At 35.9% G+C, this 24,918-nt stretch overlaps 1 protein-coding gene across 11 annotated transcripts in view; it reads left to right on the top strand.

Annotated features, from left to right (window-relative positions):
• The window catches only part of SNTG1 (syntrophin gamma 1), a 794,914-nt gene that overhangs the window by 496,195 nt on the left and 273,801 nt on the right, over window positions 1-24,918 (top strand). For 6 of the 11 annotated variants that reach the window (XR_011996669.1, XM_026011160.2, XM_072734764.1 and 3 more), the window contains 2 exons: window positions 15,251-15,301; window positions 24,181-24,315. Coding sequence is in view for 10 of the 11 variants with exons in the window: in XM_026011160.2 (XP_025866945.1) it covers window positions 15,275-15,301; window positions 24,181-24,315 (162 nt within the window). In the remaining variant the exon portion in view is untranslated. Of the gene's footprint in view, window positions 1-9,524; window positions 9,646-15,250; window positions 15,302-24,180; window positions 24,316-24,918 lie in introns of all 11 variants that reach the window. The other 5 variants (XM_072734765.1, XM_072734768.1, XM_072734766.1 and 2 more) reach the window with 3 other exon arrangements.

Genomic DNA, 24,918 nt, shown 5'->3' with positions numbered 1-24,918 from the left:
CCTTCTGATGTTTTCCACATTGCACCTGTCTTCTTCTGAATCCTCATCAAATTAGATACTTGTTTTTACCTGCCTCCATGTATCCTAGGGCTTCATTTTAATCTGTTTTATCAACACACATATATATTAGTGTTTCCCCATGGATTTAAAAAGAACATTACCCCTTAACTCTATTCATTTTCATGTTCTGTTTTAAATTACATATGTTGATCATTTTTCCTGTTTTCTTTACATATACATTTAGAATTTACTTTCTAAAGGTTTAAAGTCTTATGGTTCAAAGGTGAAACTTCTACCCAGAACTACTGAAGATGAAAATAGAGACTGTCATACAGAGTATTGTATAAACTGTCATGTGGAGGAAAGGTTTTGAAAATAGCATCAAAATGATTAACTCCAGAGTAAATATGTCACCATAACTTGAAAATTTCACCATCAGAGATGTCTTCCTTGTGTTAAGACTTTGAATCTGTAGAGATCTTGATGCTCTAATCTTTCTACAGATATGAAATGTACTCCTGGATGAGCCAGCCGTTGCACCAAACAATTACATAAATTATGAGAGAAACAGACCTGCTCTGGGGAGTCCCTGTCTTGCCAGACACTATGAACCCCATGATCACACTAAGACTAGTGGCATGAAATGTTCCTGAGTCATAGCCACAAAATAACCACATTTATAGGAGATACTTCTTAGGAATTGTGGAGGTTTGATAGTGCAAGCAGAATGAGTGTCCAAGTACTCTAACTGTCCTGATAAGTCCACCCCAGTGTTCCCCAGGCCCTGGCTTATTCTAACCCCAGCTGTTCAACCTGCATCCCCAGCAAGGTAGCCCTTGCATGGCATACCAAAGGTGTTCCCTACCTGCACTCACTCCAGTTTTAGCCATCCTACCAAGAAAGCTCTGGTACAGTGTGGTCCAGAACCCATCCCACCCTGCACTCAACCCACCTGTCCTACTAAGGCAGCCTTGGTGCAGCCCATCTCAGAAACCCCTGACTGCCTGCTGCAGGTTTCGCCATCCCACTAGGGCATCTCAACATGACATACCCTTGACCCACCCCACCCTAGTTTGCACCCTATCCAACTACCCTACAAAGGTGGCCCTAGTGTACAGCACACCCCAGTACACACTATAGCCTGTGCCTACTCAAGCTCTAGCCATCTTACAGGAGTGGCCTTGGTAAGTAAACCCAGAGAGCTTCCAGCCTGTGACCACTCCAACTCCAGCAAGCTGGCCAAAGTCACCAGCCACATACAGTGTGCACAGGAGACACTTCTATACAAGGTCACCCTTTTAATACTGGGAGAGGTACTGCTCTGCCTAATGCATAGAAACAAATAATACGGTTAAACAAAATGTGGCAACAGAAGAATATATTCCAAATGAATTAATAAGATAAATTCCAGTTTGGGGGTACTAACTGATGAAGTGGGGATAAGTAATTTACCAGTTAAGGAGTTGAAAATAACAATTATAAAGATGGCCACCAAACTCAGAAGAATGAAGGAACACAGTGAAAACTTCAACAAAGAATTTAAAAGTATAAGAAAGGACAAATGGATGAAGGATATAAATCAGAGTGGAAAGTACACTGGAAGGAATCAACATCAGATTAGGGCATACAGAAGAAGGGGCCAGCCATTTGGAAGAGAAAATAATGGAAATTACCCAATCAGAACAGCAAAAGAAAAGAAAGGAAAGGGGGACAGAAAACTTATTTGAAAAAAATAACAGCTGAAAACTCTAATTTGAGGAGAAACAGACATCCAGGTCTAGAAAACAGAGTACCAAGCAAGATAAATCAAAAGAGATTCATTTCAAAACATATTATAATTAAAATATCAGTAAGATAATGAGGGAATCTTAAAGACAGCAAAAGAAAAAAAGTAGTTACATACAAGGAAAACCCTGCAAAAATATCTGGTAATTTTTCAGCAGAAATTTTGCAGGCCAGAAGACAGTGGCATGATATAATTAAAGTGCTGAATGGGAAAAACTTACTGGCAAGGCAATTCAGAATTGATTCAGAAAGAGATAAAGTTTCCCAGATAAAAATAAAAACCGAGGAGTTAATCACTACTGAACTTACCTAACAAGAGATGTTAGAGGTTTTTCTTAAACCAGAAAAAAAAAGGCTATAACTAGATATATAAGAATATGTGAAAGAAAAAAATCTCAAAGGTAAAGGCAAATATATAGGAAAGGCAGTAGATCAGCCACTCAAAATCTAATATGAACACTAAGAGACAAAAGACAGTAAAATCAACTATCACTACAGTAAGTAGTTAAGGGATACACGAAATAAAAAGGTGTAAAATGTGATGTCAAAACATAAAACATAGAAGGTAGAGTAAAAATGTAGCACTTTTTGAATGCATTCAAACTTAAGAACTATCAACTTAAAATAGGCTTAGTTTTTTAAAGAAGGAACATAAAACCCTCTGCATAAAATTCTGTTTTGATGGGCATTATTGTTCTTTTTGTTTTTAAATTGAAAATAACAATAATTAAGCCCTTAAAACTTTCATAGATGAAGCTTTTTTCTCCTACTAAGAAGAAATCAGGCTGTTTGTACACAGGACCTAATTAATATAACTAGCTTCATCATAGCTATCAACCTCCTAGGACAAATTTTGTACTCTAGATGTACAATCTGCATGGAATTCCCTGAGTCTTCACTATGGAGAAAATTACTGATTACAGAGCTTACCAAATAGAACTATAAAGAAATATACCTATCAGAATGACAGGTTTCATTTACCAGAAAATTTCAAAATATTGTCAGTATGATTTCCATTAAGAAAGTTTTCAGTGAAATAATAAAAAAATGAATGAGGGGGAAAACAACACAAAAAAACAAAATCCATCTATATGGTGTCTACAAGAGACTCACTTCATATCTAAAGACATAGACTAAAAACAAGGGGATGGAAAAAAGATAATTTCATGTAAATGGAAATGAAACAAGAGCTGGAGTAGCAATGCTTCAATCGGATGAAATAGACTTTAAAACAAAGACTGTAATAAAAGAAAAAATGCATTACATAATGATAAAACGGCCAATCCAAGAAGAGCATATAACATTTTTAAAAATTTTATTTAAATTCAATGTAGACCCTGAAACCATAGCCTCCTGGAAGAAAGCATAGGCAGTAAACTCTTTGAAATTAGTCTTACCAATATTTTTCTTACTAGTATCTCTTCATCAAGGGCAAAAAAATTAAAAAAAGCTAAAATAAATGAGATCACATCAAATAAAAAACTCTTTTGTGCAGTGACAGAAACCAACAAAACAAATAGCAACCTACTGAATAGCAGAAAACATTTGCAAATGATACATCTGATAAGGTTAATGTAATATTCAGAATATATAAAGATCTTATACAACTTAATATCAAAAAAGAAAACAATTCAATTAAAAAATGGACAGAGGGGTCATCTGGGGACTCAGTGGTTGAGCGTCTGCCTTTGGCTCAGATCGTGATTCCTGGGGTCTGGAGATCTAGTCCCATATCAGGCTTCCTGCATGGAGCCTGCTTCTCCCTCTGCCTGTGTCTCTGCCTCTGTGTGTGTGTGTGTCTCTTATTAATAAATAAGTAAAATCTCAAAAAAATGGACAAAGGACTTGAATAGTATTTTTCCACAGAAGACATACAGGTGGACAATAGGCACATGAAAAGACACTCAATACCATTAATCATCAGAGAACTGCAAAACAAAACCAGAATGAGATAGATATGTTTCTAACCTATGAGATTGATTATTATCAATAGATTTTTAAAAATAACAAATCTGGGCAAGGAGTGGAGAAAAGGGAACCCTCCTACCCTGTTGGTAGAAATGTAAATTAGTACACCTATGGAAAACAGTATAGAGACTACTCCAAAAATTTAAAATAGAACTTCCATAAAAATCTAAATAAACTCCACTTCTGGAAATTTATCCAAAGAAAACAAAAGCACCAATCCAAAAAGACATATGCAACCCTATGTCCATTGCAAGATTATTTATAATAGCCAAGATATGGAAGCAAGCTACCTAAGTGTGCATCAACAGATGAACAGATAAAAAAGATGTGATATATACATGTCATATACATAGATATATGTGTGATCACATGTATATGTATGTAGGTAGTAGAATACTACTCAGCTATAAAAAAGAATGAAATCTTTCCATTTACAACAACATAGATACACTTACAGCATATTATGCTAAATGAAATAAGTCAGGCAGAAAAAGACAAATATATGATTTCACTTATATGTGAAGTCTAAAAAGACAAAACAGAAACAGACTCATAAATGCAGGAAATTCTTGGATACCAGAGGAGGTAGGGTTGGTGTGCAAAATAAGTTAAGGGGATTAAAAGGTTCAAATTTTCAACTATTAAATAAAAAGTCATGGGTGTATAATGCGCAGCATAGGAAAGAGTATTATTGTAATAACTTTGTAGGGTCACAGATGGTAACAGGATTTATTGTAAGAATCATTTTATATGTATGAAAATATCATACACACTACACTACAGTGTACACCCAAAAGTAATAGGATATTTTATGTAAATTGTACTTCAACTAAAAAAAAAGATGAAAGATGCATAAATAGTTGCTTCATGATCCTAAATGATCTAAATATTCACTAAAAATGAAACCCAAGTGACTGCAGCTGTCATTTTCAATGCTATTGTTTTAACCAGTTTTAAGGGGGACCAATTAATTAATTTGCAAACAGACACAGCTGAAGATATGGGAGTATCTGGAGAGAGTATATGCTGGGTTTGAGTTTGGAATCCACAAAAAGATGGAATATAAATTTTACGTATGTTATAATTTTGCGTAGGGCAAGTTCTATAAATACATAACACTTTTCCCTTCAGTAAACTGAACTGTCATAGTAAGCAGAGTATTATAAAGACTTTTTTTTTACACTAAATAAAGCATTCTGGAAATTATCTAAGTAATTTAAGTCCAAAATATTTTTGTACCAATGCTTTCTATTCTACCGTATATAACTACCAACTCAGTTCTCCATTTCAACATTTTTCTGGGTGTGTGCTGTTATAGAGGTACATTATATTTTATCAGCCTCATACCAAATGAACCATTCTGAAATTTTATATGCAGCATAAATGAATTTGGCTATATTTGTCTAATTTTGCTTTCCCTGGTTGTGGTTACAAAGATGAGTTAAAATCAATAGGAATTGGAGCTATTCTTAGCATAGTTGAAGATAATAATTTGTGTTAATTTCTGGATATTAGATTGAACCATAAGAGGCAAGCAAGACCCCTGGACAGAAGCCAAGTCTATTGAACCATGCCATATAACTGGGACACTGTAAACTCTCAAGAAACACTCATCTCCACCTTCTCTTTTTTTGGGCAGAGACCATGCTTTCATCTCTTGTTGTTGGGGCACTTATGGAACACTAGTAGAAATTGGTTTCCGTTAGGCTAGGGCTTTTCCATGCAGTGTGGCTTATCACTGAGATGGTCATGCGAAATCTAAATGGATCACAAATGAGGTAGATCACATTTAAATATTGTGATTTTGTAATTTTATCATTAATTTTATCATTATTCAGTCAAGCTATTTATGCATTGCTATTCTCATCTTCATTCATATTTTAAGTGATGAGATTTTCTAATAACCATATTTTAAGAAATGAATTTCTATAAAGGCTTTGTTTTTTTTTTCTTAATGAAGCTATACTAGATACTAATAAATCAGTAAACTATTTTTTTCTTTATCCCTGGATATAGAGATGAGAGCATTTGGAAATTATACATTTGTTCTTGCATTATATCTTAATACAGATCAATTCATTTAAAACAATTATGGAAAGAAAAACCTTAAAAATTTCAGATGTGGATAGGAAAAAGTAGTATGGAGATAATGAATGTGTCTCTAGATTAAAAAAAAAGTATTTTTTTAACAAAAATATTAAGTGTGAAATTTTCAATTAAGATATTGTTATTATGTTAATGGAGAAACTGCAAAATGAAATGCTTTTCTCATAGTTTTTTAATAGTATAACTTAGAAATATCTGTACATATTTTGAAACTCATATTATTCAAGGTTCTGGTACTTATTATTCTTGATAGACTTTCAGAAGTACTTAGAGATATGCTCTTTTAGTCAATTATTGTTACAATAATTCTGCATAATAAAATCATAAATTTCACTGGCATTCACAATTGTATGAGTCAGGATCCTCCAGACAAAATCCAGTTTGATACCTATACATCTGGATATATACAATGAAATTAATTTCAAGGAATTGACTCACACTACTGTGGGGGCTAGCAAGTCTGATCTAAAGGATAGGCTAGGAGTCTGGAAATGATGCAGAAATTGGTCCTGCAGTCTTGAAGCAAGTGCTCTTTATCAGAGAAATGTCTGAGTTTGCTTTCAAGGCCTTTCAGTTTGCATGAGTCTCACTCACATTATCTAGAATAACCTTATTTGCTTAAAGTCAACTGATTGTAGATCCATGTCTACAAAATACCCCCACAGCAATACCAACGTTAGTGTTTGAGTGCATAACTGCATACCAGGTTGAAAAACTGATTTGGCCAAGTTGGCACACAAAAACGAACCATCACAGTCCACTCCTTGTCACCTTGGCACACAAACACATCTCAACCTACTTTAGCTTCCAAATAGAATCCAGAAAGTCATACTTCCTACCGAGAAAATACAACTATCCTTTTGGCAACCTAAAGTACACTAATCACTTCCTTTGAAAGGAATGCAGAGTCTATGACTGATATTCATTCTTCTCCTTGATATACTGTAACCTAAATGCTGTGATATAAAAGTTTGTATTATTAATAAATTATATGTTAGATGAGAGGGGGATAAGAGAGGGAAGAAAATAAAGACATGTGATACACATATGCACACACACATATATATACACAAATATATACACATTTATATTATATATACATATTTAAACACATACATTAATGTATAGTATATAATACATTATGTATGATATACACACACAAATTCATAACAAAATGATGAAGAAATACAAATTACAGTCTTCATTTCTGCCATTGAACAACATGGTTATGGCTGTTATTTATAGCTACCTTCTTCCACTATCCATTGCATATTCCTTTGCCTCAGCAAGCACCTCAGTTGGTTGTGGTTCTTTATCTCATAGAGTGATCTGCACTTTCATTCCTAAAGGGTCTGGCCCATTAGCAATTGTGTTTTAATTATTTGTTTGTTTTTTTCCACATGGCATGGTAATAGTAAGAGAAGCCCTAATGTACCTCCTGTATTTCACACAGATTCCTCATTACTTTATTGTGAAGTATCAGTCCAATTTCCCTTGGAGGTCAGGATCAATCACCCCATCTGGTAAAGTAACTCCTTCTTTGCCTGTTGATTCAATCATGAGGAGCCTACAGTGGCTAGGCAACAGTCTAATTTTCCAGTTCAATGGAATCATTGTGTCTCCTGATAGAAGAATTTCTCTCTTTGGAACAAAGACTTCTAGACCAGCAGAGCCAAAGTTCCCAAGAATAAGAAGTAAAAATTTTGCTAGTGGGCCACTCAGGATAATAGTGAGTGGTGCCACATCCATGTCCTCTTTTGACTCTTGGACCCATCAATCCTTGCAATGGGAGGAAGAGTACCACATATATGATGCCAATTCAGAGCATATACAGCCTTTTGGAGAACCTTATCCAGGTCCTGCAAGATATTGCTAATTGACACTGTAATTAAGTCTTCTTAAGGCCATTACATTGTTCTGTCAAGCCAACTGTTCCAGGATGGTGAGGCACATGATAAGATCAGTAAATTCCATGATCTTGCGCCTATTCCCCACTTCATTTACGGTTAAGCAAGTTTCTTGATCAGAACCAGTGCTGTATGGAATACCATGACAATGGTTAAGGCATTCTGTAAGTTAGTATGGTAGTTTTGGTAAAAGAATTGCATATAGGAAAGTCAAGTCTGTATCCAAAATGTTTACTCCAGAAAGAAAAAAACATTTCCCATTCTAATATGGAAATAGTCCAATGTAATCAAATTGTCACCCGAAGCTGGCTAGTCATCACAGGGAATGGTGCTACATTGGATTCAGCATTGATTTCTGTTATTGGAAGATTAGATGTTGAGCAGCAACTGTAGCCAAGTTGACCTTTGTGAGTGGAAGTACATGTTGCTGATCCATTAAGGTACTCTATCTCTGCCACAAATTGCACTTTGTTCATCTGTCCATTGGGTAATGACAGGAAAAGATGGGTAAAAAAAAGGCTGATTGGTATCTGAAGAACAGCCCATCCTACTATTCACTTGATTATTAGAATCTTCCTCTGTTTAACTCACCCTTTAGTGAACATTTATGTGGGATACAACTATCTTTGTGTTTTTTGTCCATTTCAGAGAAATCTATCCCCATAATTGTTACTCAAACCTTCTTGTCACTTATTTTACCAGTCACATTTTCCCAACTCCCTGATCATCCATCCAAATTATAGACCATAGTCCATGAATCCATATACACTCATAACTCTGTCTATTTCTCCTTCTGAGCAAAATGAACAAACACGTGCACTGCTTGAAGTTCTGTCAAATGAGAAGATTTCTCTTCACCACTACACATCAGGAGTATTCTGGAAAGGGGTTATAGGGCTACAGCTGTCCACTTTTAGGTGATGCCTATGCAATGTGCAGAATTATCTTTAAACCAGGCCTGACCCTTCACTTCCTCAGTCATCTGATTGTAAAGAACTCCACATGAGGCCATAGACACAAGCTGGAAGAGAGAAGTCAATGTGGGGCCAGGAGGCTGAGCCAATGGCATTTGAACTACTTCTCCATGCAACTTACTTATGCATTTATATGGTTTGGTGAGTTAGAAAACACCTAATTCAAGATAAGCATCTCAGGTCACATGATGAGTTGGTGGCCCATGGTCAAGCAATCAGTCTCTACTAAGGCCCTGGAGGAGATTAAGAGCCGTTTCTGAAATGGATGCATGCAATGCAGAAGATGGCAAAGCTTTGCTCCAGAATCCTTATGATCTGGACTGAAATTCACCTATAGGAACCTGCCAAACTCTGCAAACAGCATCCTTAGGTGCCACTGACACTTTAGGCACCTTGGATCTGACAGGTCATAAGGCCCAAATGGCAGATCAGCTTACACAGCAGCCTGGAAATGTTGCAGAGCCTTCTCTTTTTCTGGGACCCACTTAAAATTGGCAGCTTTTTTGGTCACTTAATAAATTGGCAGTAGTAGGTTACCCATGATGACTGTTGCCTGCAAAGTCCAAAGAGGCCCATTGGGCATTTTGCCTTTTTTTTCAGTTATAGGAAAGGCCATAAACAACAACTTATCCTTCACTTTAGAAGGGATATCTCAATGTATCTCATACCACCTGACCTCTATAAGAAAAAGATCATCTACGAATTTTTGTTGGATTTATGCCCCACTCTCTAACACTATATCTTACCAGTAAGTCTACAGTTGGTGCTTCTGTTTGCTCACTAGGTACAATCAGCATAATGTCATCAAAGCAAAGGTCCAGTGTGAAATCTTGTGGAAAGGAAAGATGATCAAGATTCCTGTGACCTAAATTATGACTTATGGCTGGAGGTTAACGTATCCTGAGGTAGGACAGTGAAAGTATATTGTTGGTTTTGTCAGTTGAAAGCAAACTCTTTTTCATGAGCAAAGGATAATTATTGAGGAGAAAAGCATTTGTCACATCAATAGCTACATGGCAGGTACCAGAAGATGTGTTAATTTGCTAAAGAAATTAAACCATATCTGGTACAGCAGCTGCAAGTGGCGTCATCACCTAATTAAACTTATGATAATCCACTGTCATTCTCAAGTCCATCTGTTTTTCTGCACTAGCCAGATAGGTGAGTTGAATGGGAATGTAATGGGAATCATTACACCTCTGTACTCTTGAAGTTCTTGATGGTGGCACTAATATCTGCAATCCCTAAAAAATGCAGTACTGTTTTACTATTTCTCCTGGTAGATACCATTCTAGGGGCTTCCACTTGGCTTTTTCTATTGTAATAACTCTCACTCCCAGAATAAGAAACAATGTGGAGATTCTACTAGTTGCTGAGTATATCTATTTCAATTCTGTATTCCGGAGCTCTGGCAATAACCACAGGATGGATTTGAGAGTCCCCTAAATTCACTGTGAGATGGGTCTGAGTCAAAATTCCACTTATCACCTAACCTTTGGAAGCCCCAGTGCTAACTGAGGGACCACTGTGATGTTTTTGAATCTCCTGGAATTAGTGTTATGTCAGTTAAGAACTAGTATGCAGTTGTCCCTGAAAAGTCTGGTTATTTCCCTTTCCTCAATGGACAGTTACCCTGGTAGGAGGCCATATATCCTTGACCTTCTAGGAAAGCTGGAGAGAGATTAACCAGGGTCTTTTTTTCCAAGGGAACCCATCCTTCCCCCATTCATGGGTCTCAGGACCTACAAACTGGTTCAGGTTTGGGAATTGATTGAAGGCCCATGACTGTTTTGGTGATTCAGGATAGACTGTTCACTGGACCTATAATTCTTCTGCTTTTTTAGATCAAGTTGAGAAATAAATAGGCTTCCCACCTATTTCACTTTTAGGAAGGCATAATCAACTTGCCAATGTCTGAAAATCAGACTATTCTGATTACTGCTTTGAAGATTGATGTCCATTATGGTAACTATAGCCACTTCTCTTAAGTGCTGCCACTCAGCCCCTGCCATCCCAGGATGCAATTTCTCTCCTGCATTTAAGGACCCCAGTTCAGTGGCAGCACTTCTCACTTTAACTTCTAACCTACAGAAGTGACCACAGAGTTCTTCAATTTTGTTTGGTTCCTATAACAAATCCTTGCCTCACAGTCATTGTCAAAGCTGTGAGTGAGCAGGTTTCACATGATAAACCCATTCTGACACCCCAAACTCTTTAAGCCTTTGAATCTCTTTATCTACCTTAAATCAAAGCAGGTCTGGCATTTCTAACTCTCCTATTATGGGCCATGTTTTGGTCTGTGTTTTAGTCAATCAGACAAACAAAGTGGTAGAGCCCTCCTAACCCCACACAGTAAAACATTAACTGTAAAATCTCTGCTTCATTAGGCCATATAGGTAAATCTGTCCTAATTCAACTTTATGCTCTTTCCATCATTATCTCATATTCTTTTTTTTTTTTTTAAGTCCCACATCCTTAAACTGTCATCACATCTCCTTATGGGTCACATTTTGATTAAGAGTATCCAGTGCTGATATTTTATATATTTCTATAGCTATATTAGTGTTTTCTTTCACAGTGGAAAAAAAATCACTGGTGCCTTTACATTTAATCAGATTAGGGAACCAATTCTAGAAGCCCCAGAACCAATTCAGGAAACTCCTTAAGGTTCTAGTAAATTGTAGATATTATCCACATTTACAAAGGTTTTCTCATGGCAGAACCTAGATCAGATTTTGACTGATTGAGGACTATACCACAGTCAATTTGACACATAAAGTTACCAATTACAAATTCTAAGCCTTTATTTCATTCCAGAGTATGCAGGTTGGCTCTAAGTAAGTCTATTTAGACAGGGATGTGAGGGCAGCTCAGCTTCACCCCATGTTCTGTGGGCCCTTTAGGAAAATGTTGCTTTATGTATGTCATTCTGGGGCCAGACCAAGTGGATGGCAGCCTCCTGAAGAGGCTTTTCTAATGCAAGAGGTGCAAGAGAGCAGTGGGAACATATGAGGCCATTAAAGAAATCAAGACATTATCACTTCAATGGTGGCAGGAGCAATTCACATGGTTAAGTCTAAAGTCAATAGATAGCAAAGCCACTCTCTCCATGATAAATTTATGGCATGGAAGTGGATGCCAGAAAAGATAGAGAATCTGGGTCAATCATTCAATTTTCCACAAGTGTTTACATATTGTAGCTTATGTTTGTTTTCAGACTTGACATCTCTCATTGCATCTGTAGAGAACCAAAAGTTATCAATATAACCTGTACCTAAATGATAGTGTTCATCTAAAAGATACTCTTTTGCACTAGAGTTTTATTTTTTAAATCTATCTTTATTTGTTACTAACTCAGATATATTATTACTGATATATTTGTTGTTTGATAAAGACTTCCCTCAAATATGAATAATTTATTTCTCTTTTTTTTGAATAATATTTCTAACACCATATGCTGTCTGAAAAATACAGATATAGGAACAAATATATATTTCTATTTCTATAAATATACATGGGAATAGGCTAAAGGGATCAGATAGAATTATATATTTACTTTTATTGGGAGGTGTAGTGCAATTTTGCATGGATAAATGTTACTGTGGTACATACAGCCTTACAACATGGCTTATTATATGCATGTATGTACTTCCTTGCTCTGTCAGCTGGCAAGGCCTAAGTAAGTGGTTGAATACATAAATAAATGGGGGAAGAACAGGCAAATATTCTATCTAGAGCAATTTCAAATATTCATGTAGACACTTTACCCTCATTGAAGGGAAGTGTGACTTCCATTCCTTAAGTATGAGCTGCTCATAGTGACTTCTAGTCAAAGAGCAAAGTGTGGAGAGACAGAAAAAAGTAACTTACCAGTGGGGAAACCTGACAAACACTATCCTCGTCAGGTGGTCATAGTCAGCCTTCACAATGATAAGTCTTGTTGACAACGTGGACCTTTGATACAATGTGAAGAAATGGTACTAATCTCTGTGGTATCCTCCCCAAATCTCATGGCTCTAGTATAATCATGAGAAAAACATCAGAATAAGCCCAGTGTAAGTACATTCTACAAATTGCTGATTAATACTCCTGAAAACTGCCAAAGTCATTTAAAAAAAAACAAAGTCTGAGAAACAGTCACAGCTAAGAGGAGCCTGAGACATGGTGATTAAATATAATATGGTGCCCTGGATAAGATCCTAGAACAGAAAAAGAACGTGAGAAAAAAAAACAAGAAAATTGGAATCAAGTATAAATTTAATAATAATAATAATACATAAATTTAATAATAATATTTAATAATAAATTTAATAGTAATAATAATATATAATATTGATGTATCAATTCTAACAAATGTGCCTACTAATGTAAGATCTTAATAATAGAGGAAAAAGGAATGTGTGGTATATGGGAACTCTGTGCTATTTTCACAATATTTATGTAAATCTAAAGCTGTTCTAACATAAAAGTTTAGACAAAAAAGGCTCAAAAATTTTAAATAAAAAAACTGAACAGCTTTTACTGCAATTTTAAAATTTATAATCACTGAAAATAGTTTCATTGTAGTATGTAATTTATTCTTACCCAGCAATTAAGTCATTTTAAATCTCATAATAATTTTTTTCTGAATAAGCACTGATATTATTACCTAATATTTTGATGAAAGATAATGGAAGATTCAGGAAAAAGAAGGAAAATGTTAAAAAAGGTAGAGATGCAGGCACAATGTGTCATATTATTAATGATGTATTAAAATGTATGAACTAATATTCAGATTATGGCACTAAACATGAGCTTGTGTTTAGACAGATGGTTAAGTACCCTCATGTCTATTTCTCTAGTTGCTTTTTAGTAGCAGGAAATTGCTTCTAGAGATATTATGTTTTTATATGATAAATAAGTATTGAAATTCCACTTTAATATAAAGGAATAACTTTATGTCAAAGTTGAAGATAAACAGGTATTTATAGTTTTTTCCAACACAATCTTTAAGAGCAATCTTGAAAAATAATTTTTAAAACTAACAACCAATTTCCCTTGGATATCAAAAAATTAAGTGATTTAAATAGAGAAGGAGATAAACTAGAAGAGACTCTTTTAAGATAGAGAACAAACATGTTTGATGGAAGGAAGTAGGTGGGTGATGGGCTAAATGGGTGATGAGCAATAAGGAGGGCACTTGTGATGAGTACCGGGCATTGTATGTAAGTGATGAATCATTAAGTTCTACTCCTGAAACTAATATTATATTATATGTTAACTAACTAGAATTTAAATAAAAATTCGAAAAAAAATTACCCTCAAAAAATAATTTAAAAAAAGAAAAAAACTGATTAAGTAATTAATATCATCAAATTGTAATTTTTATCATCAAATCCCCTTTTATTTGCAAATGACTTGTTACCTAGGTTTACTATAATCAGCTTGCTTATGCATTCCAATAGAGTAAAACCCATGAAACCTATTTAGGGAAAACACTCAATATTTTATGCAGCATGTTCAATTAACTATTGAAGACAGTCAATCTCTTTTCATGCAGGGGCAATAGTAATAATCCAGTGACAGCATAAGTGAACATCCTGCTTTGTTTCGCTCACACTTATTTGATAAACACTTACTGTTTATCAACCTAATACAACAGAAAATGACAAAGAAGAACAAAATAATTCACTGTTCCAAAGACTGAGAGGAGGATTAATCTTGAGTCCGATCTTTTACTGTGGAATTCACCATACATTTTACTTTGAGTCTCATTTATGTAAACTATATTATATATTGGCTCTGCAGTTTTTTCATAGTGTCAGGGTGTCAATTTTCTAAGACCATTCTTAGTTTCATTAAGTTTATCATATAACTAAAATGAAATTCTCTAAAAACATTAAAAAAACAAATATGCATTTGTGTGCATTTAAGTTTATGTTCACCATTTAGATATTATAATCACCGCAAAATGAATCTGCATTCAGTATTTCACACATCGATTTATCTTAATATTAAATAGTTTGTTTCCTTACATCATACTGTTTGTTAATAAAATTTTAAGTTCCAGAGAGAATTATTCATGCATGTAGCTTTTTAATTAAAAAAAGGAAGATTAGTCAACCTTTTTTCAAGAGATAACCATACGAAAGGCAACATTTAATTAGTCCTTTGAAGTTTCTTTCCCAGTTGCAAAGTCAGGTTTGACAAAGAGCACTAGGAACGAGCCCTTACGGGAAGGGTGGACTCTAACCCAGACACTGAATGCTCAGAGGTGCCCCGAGATGCCCCCACTCAGCCAGGCAGCCCCAGGACAGGAGGCCTATGCTGCACCAAGGCGAGAGCTAAGACTTTTCTCTCTTCCTTCCACTCTCTTCATGTTGCCCTGGGAATTCCTGTCCTGTCCAGGTGGCTGTGGAAGGTGCGCCCACAGGGTCTGCTCCCTAATTGCTTATGCTTTGCTTTATCAGCGTGCCTTACCCTTACAGTCGGTGCTGTGCTTCATGGCTTACCATTTCTCTGTCTTTTCAGACATCCTTTGCGGTGCCTTAGCACATGGATTTCAGGACTGCCTGTGAAGAGGTATGTTACATGGCTTTCGGCTTCTTGAATAAGGAAAACAGGTTACAAAAGGGACACACTTAGCTCTCCTTTATATAAGTGGAACACTGCAGAGGCAGAGGAATGAGTGGCAGGTCCATTTCATTCCCAGGGTATGAACTATTTCTGCGAGGCTAAAAAGCCAAAGAGTGCCTGGGGAAGCCTTGGATTTTCACTCTTTCTCAAGAAGACTGGAGCATATTTGATTTGATTAAATTTCCCTTCTCCATAAACTGTACACTTACTGCGTGATTTCAGGTAGTAGCAGTGTTGGAAGTAATTCTTTGCACATAAATAGTCATAAATTAGAAGACCTCTCAAGTCCCTTTCAGCACAAAATCCTAGGATTTTATGATTCCAATATTATTTAACTGTTTCAATATTATTTAAGTATTAATATATGGAAATTCAGATTTTCCGTAGAGCTGTCTTCACACTTTGGTATGAGTTAAAGAGATACATTGCTCTTTCAAGGATATTGAAGGCCATTCAAGTGTGCAGTCAGTAGTGCATGCAGTTAGGCCCCCGGGGATGTAACCATTCTATTTTAGGAAAAAACACTATTTTACTAAAGATGCAACATTCGAAGCATTCTTTCATTCTTCAGGCAAAATGCAAACACTCGTAGGTTAAAATATTTTATGTTTGCTTAAAAGGTTTAAAATATCTTTATTGTAAATGCAGATACCTCAAGAAAAACAACCATAACTAGATTATCTATGGTACAGTTAAAAACAAACCAACAAGAAACTTATTAACATTTGTAAAGATGGTTCTTTTAATGAGATGTCACATGTTAAGTTTCCTGCAGAAATGCCTACTTTTAAAAAGCAATTTGTTACAATTGGTTCAAAGTTTAGAACGTTACTAAGATCTTTCAGGAAATTAATAAATTCTTTATATATATATATACATATATATATATATTTAAGGATTTATTCATTTGAGTGAGAGAGAGAGAGAGGAAGAGCATGTGCATTGGAGAGTGATGGGGAGGGACAGAGGGAGAGAATCGCAAGCAGACTTCCAGCTGATCTTGGAGCCTGGTGCAGGGCTAATCGTACCACACATGAGATCAAGACCTGAGCTGAAACCAAGTCTTTTGCTTTAAATGAGTGAGCCACTCACATGCCCCACTTTTATATTTTTAATACTTAAGCTTAAACTTCTTATTTTTCCAAAGGATTCTCTCTACACTAGCAGTTTTCAAATTACATTATATTTATTTTATATTTATTTATAAATCTCTCTTATGTGCTATACTAAATACTATAATGTCAGAATGTATAATTTATTCATCCTTCTAACTTAGCACCTATCAGTTCATACTTTTAAAAAATGAGTTAATGCTTTAGAAGCTTCAATTTAGAAACATATATTTTAATTCTGTGCCATGTCTAGTGTTAAATACATAGTATTATACTCTTAATTTTGGATGTAGTAAGCCTACTATTTCCATCACAGTGTTTGTTATTTTGTTTTGGGTAATAAAGCACCATTGAATGGATATTTGCAGGAATGAGATAACAAATGAAAAACCTGTGAGATTCATGAAATCCTTAGAGACAGGATAGTGGCTAAATACTGTTTTAAAACATGGATTACCTTGGGCTTCAGAGGCTGATATAAGATTGATTTCTCAGAACTTTTTTCAAACAAAATTGCTTGATTCATTGGTTTGGAATATATATCAAGTATTATTTGGGGTTCAGAGATTTATTTTACGATGGTGTTATAAACCAAAATTTACCCTTGCTTCTGGAACAGAGGTTCTTGTTCTCTTGCAATGAGCTATTTGACAATCTCTACTATTTTAGACTGTCCTCAAGGTGGAGTAAAACTGTCTCAGAATTGCTCAACACCGAGATGGCTCAGTGGTTGAGTGTCTGCCTTCGACTCAGGGCATGATCCTGGGAACCTGGGATTGAGTCCCTTATCAGGCTCCCCACAGAAGCCTACTTCTCCCTTTGCCTATGTTTCTGCCCCTCTCTCTGTATCTCTTATGAATAAATAAATAAAATATTTTTAATAATAAATTTGTTTTTTATTGGTGTTCAATTTGCCAACATACAGAATAACACCCAGTGCTCATCCCATCAAGTGCCCCCCTCAGTGCCCATCACCCATTCATCCCTCCCTCCCCTTCCATCACCCCTAGTTCATTTCCCAGAGTTAGGATTCTTTATGTTCTGTCTCCCTTTCTGATATTTCCTACTCATTTCTTCTCCCTTCCCTTCTATTCCCTTTCACTATTATTTATATTCCCCAAATGAATGAGAACATATAATGTTTGTCCTTCTCCGATTGACTTACTTCACTCAGCATAATACCCTCCAGGTCCATCCACATTGAAGCAAATGGTGGGTATTTGTCATATCTAATGGCTGAGTAATTTTTTTAATAATAAATTTATTTTTTATTGGTGTTCAATTTAAAATCTTTTAAAAAAGAAAAAAAATAAGAACTGCTCAGCAGCAACAGCCATGTGTCTTCCACACACTGGCTAGGTTTGCAAGAATACAGAACTCTAAGATACTCTGAACATGATCAAATTCCCCTAGAGATGGATCAAAGTCAATTAGTTTGCCTGAAATTTACAGTCTTAAAACATTTTAGTGGACAGAAAGCATAAAGATAATTTAGCTTAACTCTCTCACTTTGCAGGTGAGGAAATTGAGAGGTTTTATGAAATTCTAAGTGCCATTTAATTAATTAGTTAAAAGTAAAACCATAATGTGTAGTTTGGAACTCGTGAGTCCAAACTTGAGCCTCTTTCTAAATTATGTTGCTGGAAATTATAACATAGACAAATATATGTTGAATAAAACTTATTTTCTCTTGACTGCTAATAAGCTATTAAAGATGCAACTCTGATATCCATATCCATTGGACAAATCTAGCTAGATTATAACCATGCACAAACCAGGAACTCTCTTTTGTGAAAAGAAATGGAAATATATATAGTTCTATGCAAAATATCTTAATTTTCTAATGCATACCCTTTGCAAAAAAAAAAAAAGGTTTATTAATTAAGAAGTTTCTCCTCTTGAAAAGAAAATACTGCAATATTTTAAGGAATTGGGATTTAGAAGTCATAAAATGCATAAGTGAAGGTAGAGAATACAATTGGGACAACATAAAATCCACAATTTAGGAGAAAAAGTGTATGCTATGTGCAGGTAAATTACTGATTTTCTACTTTTAAAGATATCATCAAAATAATAATATATATTAGGGATTCTTAGGTGGCTGGCCAGTTAAGCATCTTCCTTTGGCTTCGATCATGATTAAGTCCCAAGTCAGGCTTAGGGGATTCTGTTTGTCCCTCTCCCTCTGCCCCTCCTCTTCCTCCTCCTGCTTGTGCTCTTTCTCAAATAAATAGATAAAATCTTAAAAAAAAAAATAACTACATGTTCAAGGAGCCACTATGCTGTCTTTAGTGTAGGTATTCCTCATATTTCATTTTCACATCTATATATGAACGATGTTTCTGTGTTGACCATGAAAAAGTATATTTTGCATAACATATTTAATAATTTATAATTCATTTACATATTTAATTTTAGTCCCTCATAGAATAGGATAGAATTTGACTATGATTCAATTGTATCTAATGGCATTCAGTGCAATATTGCTATAATATGGTAGGATATAAGAAATTACACATCACTTAAAACTATAAGTTTACGGAACAAATTAAGTTATATTTGGCAACCAAAATATGGAAATACCAAGGACATCTGCAAAACTATGTACAGGGCATGTCATGGTCTCTGCCCAGTTCCTTGTAGTTTTTTATGTCTGATATCGCAAATTTTATGTTTCAAGATTAAAAGGAACATAGATTCTAAAGTTTCATGAAAGGAGAGGTGCCTGAGTGGCACCATCAGGTAAGCATCCTACTCTTGATATTGGCTCAGTTCATGATCTCAGGGTCATGAGACAGAGACCCATGTTGGGCTCCATGCTTAGGCAGAGTCTGCTTGAGATTCTCTCTCTCCCTCTCTCTATCCCTCACCCTGCTCACACACTCTCTCTAAATAAATGAATAAATAAATAAAATCTTTAAAAAAAAAAAAAAAACAAAGTTTCATGAAAGCACGTTTCATTCTTTCAGGATCTAGAATCTATATTAAGGAGGCCTTAACTTTTAAGTATAAAAGAAAATATAGCCGATTTTTTAAAGTTCCAAGGTACTAGATTTAAGCTAAGCATAAAGTATTTGTAAATTTAAATGTGAGGTCTGTTTGTTTAAAACAGAGTAAATCTGTGTAAATGCATAAACACACCTCATTGATTTACAGAAAGCAAGTCAATGACTAGATTTTTTTTTAAGATTTTATTTATTTATTCATGAGAATACACAGAGAGGAGAGAGAGAGAGGCAGGGACACAGGCAGAGGGAGAAGCAGGCTCCATGCAGGGAGCCTGACGTGGGACTCGATCCGGGTCTCCAGGATCAGGCCCTGGGCTGTAGCCCGCGCTAAACCGCTGAGCCACGAGGGCTGCCCAATGTCTAGATTTTTAAAAAGTATTGCCTGTTAAATAATTAAGAGGCCTCCTTTATTCCTCTAAGCAAACAATGTGGATTTTGTAAAATCCCCCTGCAATATAATATTATCTACCAGGCACAAGGAGACATTTGAATCTGTATCATTTTTTTTATGAATCATGCGTTTAAAATTTCAAGCATTATAATTTACATAATATATTGTACATGTCTACATAGAGCAATACATTTCTTTACTCATGTGCAATGTGTATGCAGTCCATGAAGTTTAAAGACAAATGATTGTCATGTTAATAAAGAAATGAGTGCAGGACCTCAGTTATACTAAAATGTACAGCCAATACTTATTTAGGTGATTATTTTTCAGCAATCTGGGTGCACAAGTGTAAAGACCACAGCCAGACGCTTTTTGTTGTACTGCACTAGTGGCCACTCTCGCAGTCCTGGTTCCCATTCTTAACCCTGAAGCAATCTACGGGGGACGAGGCTGTGCAGATTAAGCCTCTCCCCATATCCTCAAAAGCTTGTATTTAATGGGAAAATCATCACATCAGAGTGGTTTCACTCACGTTACCCCCCAGTGGCCATTGTTCTGACCAGGAAAAACGGTTGGTTCAAGATGATGACCTTCTCAGAAGACTTTGCACTCCCATAGGAGATTCTTGGTGACCAAAGTGCTACCTCCTGGTGAGAGACACTGATGGTCATGTCACTGTTTACAGGAGGATTGGGAGAGGCTTCCCTCATATAATTTGTGCATGAGGGAAACCAGAGCAAGTGGTAGAGTGCAGAATCTGGAGCAGCTTGGGTTCCGATCCTAACTTCCATTTATTTCTGCTCCTCCGTTCTTTTCCTATCTATGAAAGTGGCTGCACTGGGTTGTTAGGAGGATCAAATGAAATAATATTGCAGGAAACACAGTAAACGTTATGCAAGTGGTTGTTAAACAACAAATAAACATATGACTACATTTCCCTAGCAGTGATACCAGTCCAGCAGTGCTGTTGTGAGTCAGAGGAGTGCCCTGAAACGAATTTTATCCATTTTTTGATCTACTGTACCAGCTCTGATTCTAATACAGTTGTTTACTAGCTCTCAGCATTTTCTGCTCAAGATTTATTCTGTTATCAAAAACTATGTTGTAGCTTTCCCAATTCCTATCCGCCTCCTGCTCTAAGAAATATACGTATAAATCACTGTTCAGATTTCTCTAGGGCATATCCAATATCTTTAAACTCCTGGAACATCACATAAGGGCCCTGACATTCCTCCTCTTCACCTAACGCCTCTCCTCCCTTGGCCCCTGCTACATCATGCAGACTTAGCATTGGAATGTACTCATGCTTCTCTCTTCTTGCATCATGTCAACTATCCATCTTCATACTTTCATATCTTTACTCATTTTACCCTCTTGGAATAAAATAACTTTTGCCTCCTCTAATTGTTATTTCCTCAATCTTTTAAAAAATATTTTACTTATTTATTCATGAGAGACAGACACAGAGAGAGAGGCAGAGACATAGGCAGAGGGAGAAGCAGGCTCCATGCAGGGAGCCCGACGTGGGACTTGATCCCGGGACTCTAGGATCACTCCCTGGGCTGAAGGCAGACGCTAAACCACTGAGCCACCCGGGCATCCCTCCTTAATTTATTTTTAAAACAAACCGTACATTTTTCTATCTACAAAACTTTCTTTGACAACCCCCCTCCTTCAAGAATATTTAACTCTTCTCTCCATGCTGTTCCTACATCAGATATCACATTGCATATATATGCACATTTTTGTAAGTAAGAGGACTCTGAGGTCAGAGACTGCTGTCTGATTCATGTCTGAATTAATTTCAGATTATTTGGAAAATTGATGTATGTATGGGATTTTATTTTATTTTATTTTATTTGTGTGTGTGTTTTTTTTTAAAGATTGTAGTTATTTATTCATGATAGACATAGAGAAAGAGGGAGAGGCAGAGACACAGGCAGAGGGAGAAGTGGGCTCCATGCAGGGAACCTGACGTGGGACTCGATCCTGGGACTCCAGGATCGCCCCTGGGCTGAAGGCAGGCGCTAAACCGCTGAGCCACCCAGGGATCCCAGGATATTAAATGTATTTTCGTGTACATGGCTAAGTCTTTATAATAAAATATATGCAACATCTATAATCTCTAAAGAATGAATTTAAGTAGAATTTGTTGTAAGCTTCATTAGTGCTGTTTTTCCAAACAGCTGTTTTTTGGCATGTGTGTGTGTATGTGTATTCATTCTAACCAAAGGTACTTCTTTCTTTATTTTTCTTTAATTCTGCCTTCTTAGGACCCAAATGTGAGCTCACAGTCTGTGTTCTGTTTTGCACACAACTCTCTAATAATTAGGGGATATTTTATACATTATTTGAGGGAATGGAGATCTGACCATGTCGGATGTAACAAGAGAAGTCTCATAGCTGTATTTTTGTGCCTCAAACTTTCCCTGGATGATCTTTGATATCTCTTTGATGTGTAACAATAATGTATTTATGGGCTCTCAGGGAAAACCCCCCTTTCATCATCATGCTGAGACAGGGCATTATTTGTGATTGCTAGCTATTCCATTACACTTCTGGGAGAAAATTGGCCCAAATGTACTGTACATTAAAAAATCAGCAAATGTGCTCAATTATGTTCACTTGGCTTTGATATTATTTTATACCCTCCTCTTCTCCATGCCACCTCAGAGCGTCTTGATGTTGGCTCCTAGCCAAGATCACATTGTAAGCATGAAAGACTCTTCTCTGTGAAAAATGTAGAAAATTATGTTCTATATTAAGAAAATATAATTTGCCTTTGCTGAAATATTTTTGTCCTCTAGACCTATTCACTTGAGTTGTGCTCTAGAATAGATTAATTGACACAATTTAGTGAATGCCTGCTGTGTGCCAGTCTCCTAAAGGAAGAAAGAATGCCTATGCTCCTGGAAAAAAAAAAACTAGTTTTTCCTTAAAAGATATAACCCTTACAAAATAATTCCAGACTAATATAAGACCATGGTTATAGAGAGTATAATGGTATGTGTTAGCACATGGAATAAAGCAGTTTACAGCAAGAATAATCTTTAGAGGCATCAGTATCTAATTACATTCCCATTTACATAATGAAACATTTTTTTAAAGGAAGAAATTCCTGGTGGATCCACATGTAAATTTATATTCCAAGAGAAAGCCTGGTATTATTGCCTGGAATTTTGTGCTCATTAAATACGAAGGATAAACACATATTTATGTATGTTTATCCTTTTATCGAAATTAAGAATGGCTTAATAATTATTAAATGAAAATGTAATTGCCAAAGTAGTCATTGTTCCTATTGACTTTATGGTGCGGAATGATGGCCAGAGGTCATTTCTTGTCTCAAAAGAATTTCCTTTTGTATTTTTAACAAATGAGGACCTTAAGTGTACTTGCTGAGGAGCATAATTTTATTTATCTGGTTGAATATTATATACTGACGGGTATTGGTACTTCAAGAGTGATGAGATTTGTGGGTTTCTTTAATGAATACTGAGGTACTAGTGTAAAGCTACATAGTACAAGTTCAACAGTCTTCATGGGCTGTGTTTGCAACTCCCCAAAACACATGAAGCAAGAACAATGGGTTGGGAATCACAAATCTTGGGTCTTAAGCCAGGTTCTATTTTTAATTAACTAAATTTAGGCAGTTCTCTCCCCCCTTAATCCTCATTTTCTCATCTGTACAGTGTGTGTGTATGTGTGTGTTTGGTGATTAGGAATGATGAAATCATTGAAAATAGAAAAGATGTCAAGCAAGTATGGTTTCAGATTTAGAATTCTATGATAGAGGCAGAATGTGGATTAGTGGTTGCCTGGGGCTGGGGTGAGGAGTGGAGTGATGCACATAATAGGTTTCCTTTGGAAGTGATGAAACTGTTCTAAAATTGACTATTAATGATGCCTACACAACTTTGTACAGAAATCATTGTCTTGTACATCTTAAAGGGGTGAATTGTACACAATGTGAATTGTATCTCAATTAGTTTAACAGAAATTTTATATTTAGGTCATAAATATTAAACACATTTTTCATTATTTTTCAAATATAGTGTATAAACTATACTGTTTATTCTCCTAATCTTACGTGGATTTTCTGACATAATCCCCATTACCTGAGGACTATTTCACATGAAATGGTTAATCTTGTCTCTGCACCTATATTAAGTATTAAGTTCCAGATTCATCAGAATGTATTTTCTTTAGCTCTCAAACGCTCTTCATCATGCTTTGCTATGAATAGGACATAAAATTATATTCTATAAACTAAGTATAATTTTTTTCTCTATTTTGTTCTTTTCTTGCCTGAAGACAAAGACAGGGATCTGTTTGCTGCAGGATGGTAATCAGGAGCCTTTCAAAGTTCGGCTGCACCTAGCCAAAGATATTTTGATGATCCAGGAACAGGATGTGATATGTGTGTCGGGTGAGCCTTTCTATTCTGGTGTAAGTAGCTTTCCTTCTGTTGAAGTTTTTTTTTTTTTTTTTTGGTTTTTGGTTTCTTTTGTTGTTGTTGTTAATAAAATGTTTAATTACAGAAAATTCATAATACAGTTTTCTTTTACCTCAGTGTAGAATGAATCCTCCTGCATGTAATTTTTGTTGACATTATTAAGTAAGCAGTGCCCTTGTATATGTACCAAACCCAGATCCACAGCCACTCATTAGGGCCCATCCCCACACATGAGGGCATCTCATTGACTCCCAGTTAAGTGGCTGCAGTGACACTTTTATTATCTGATCTTGAGAAAATACATTTTAGTTTTTCGTGCAGCTGACTATCTGAGAATAGCGCAGGGTAGTTTCCCTGTCCTGGTCTTCTTACCTTGCATCACATTGAACTTTTGGAGTTTGTGCACAGGTGGAGCCTAAATCTTGACATTTGAGAAGCATGAGGCTTTAGGTGGCGGTCACTGGACTCAAAGTCAATGGTTTTCCCCAGGGGATTGTGCCTAAATGATTCCATGGACCTCCTTGATATAATTATGCCCAAGTGTCATAGCAAGGTCTATCTGATGCCCTAACTGGTTGGCATATTACCCTGCTACT

The sequence above is a fragment of the Vulpes vulpes genome, chromosome 13 (assembly GCF_048418805.1).
Source record: "Vulpes vulpes isolate BD-2025 chromosome 13, VulVul3, whole genome shotgun sequence".
Lineage (NCBI taxonomy): Eukaryota > Metazoa > Chordata > Mammalia > Carnivora > Canidae > Vulpes > Vulpes vulpes.
This window is presented reverse-complemented; position numbering and strand designations above follow the sequence as displayed.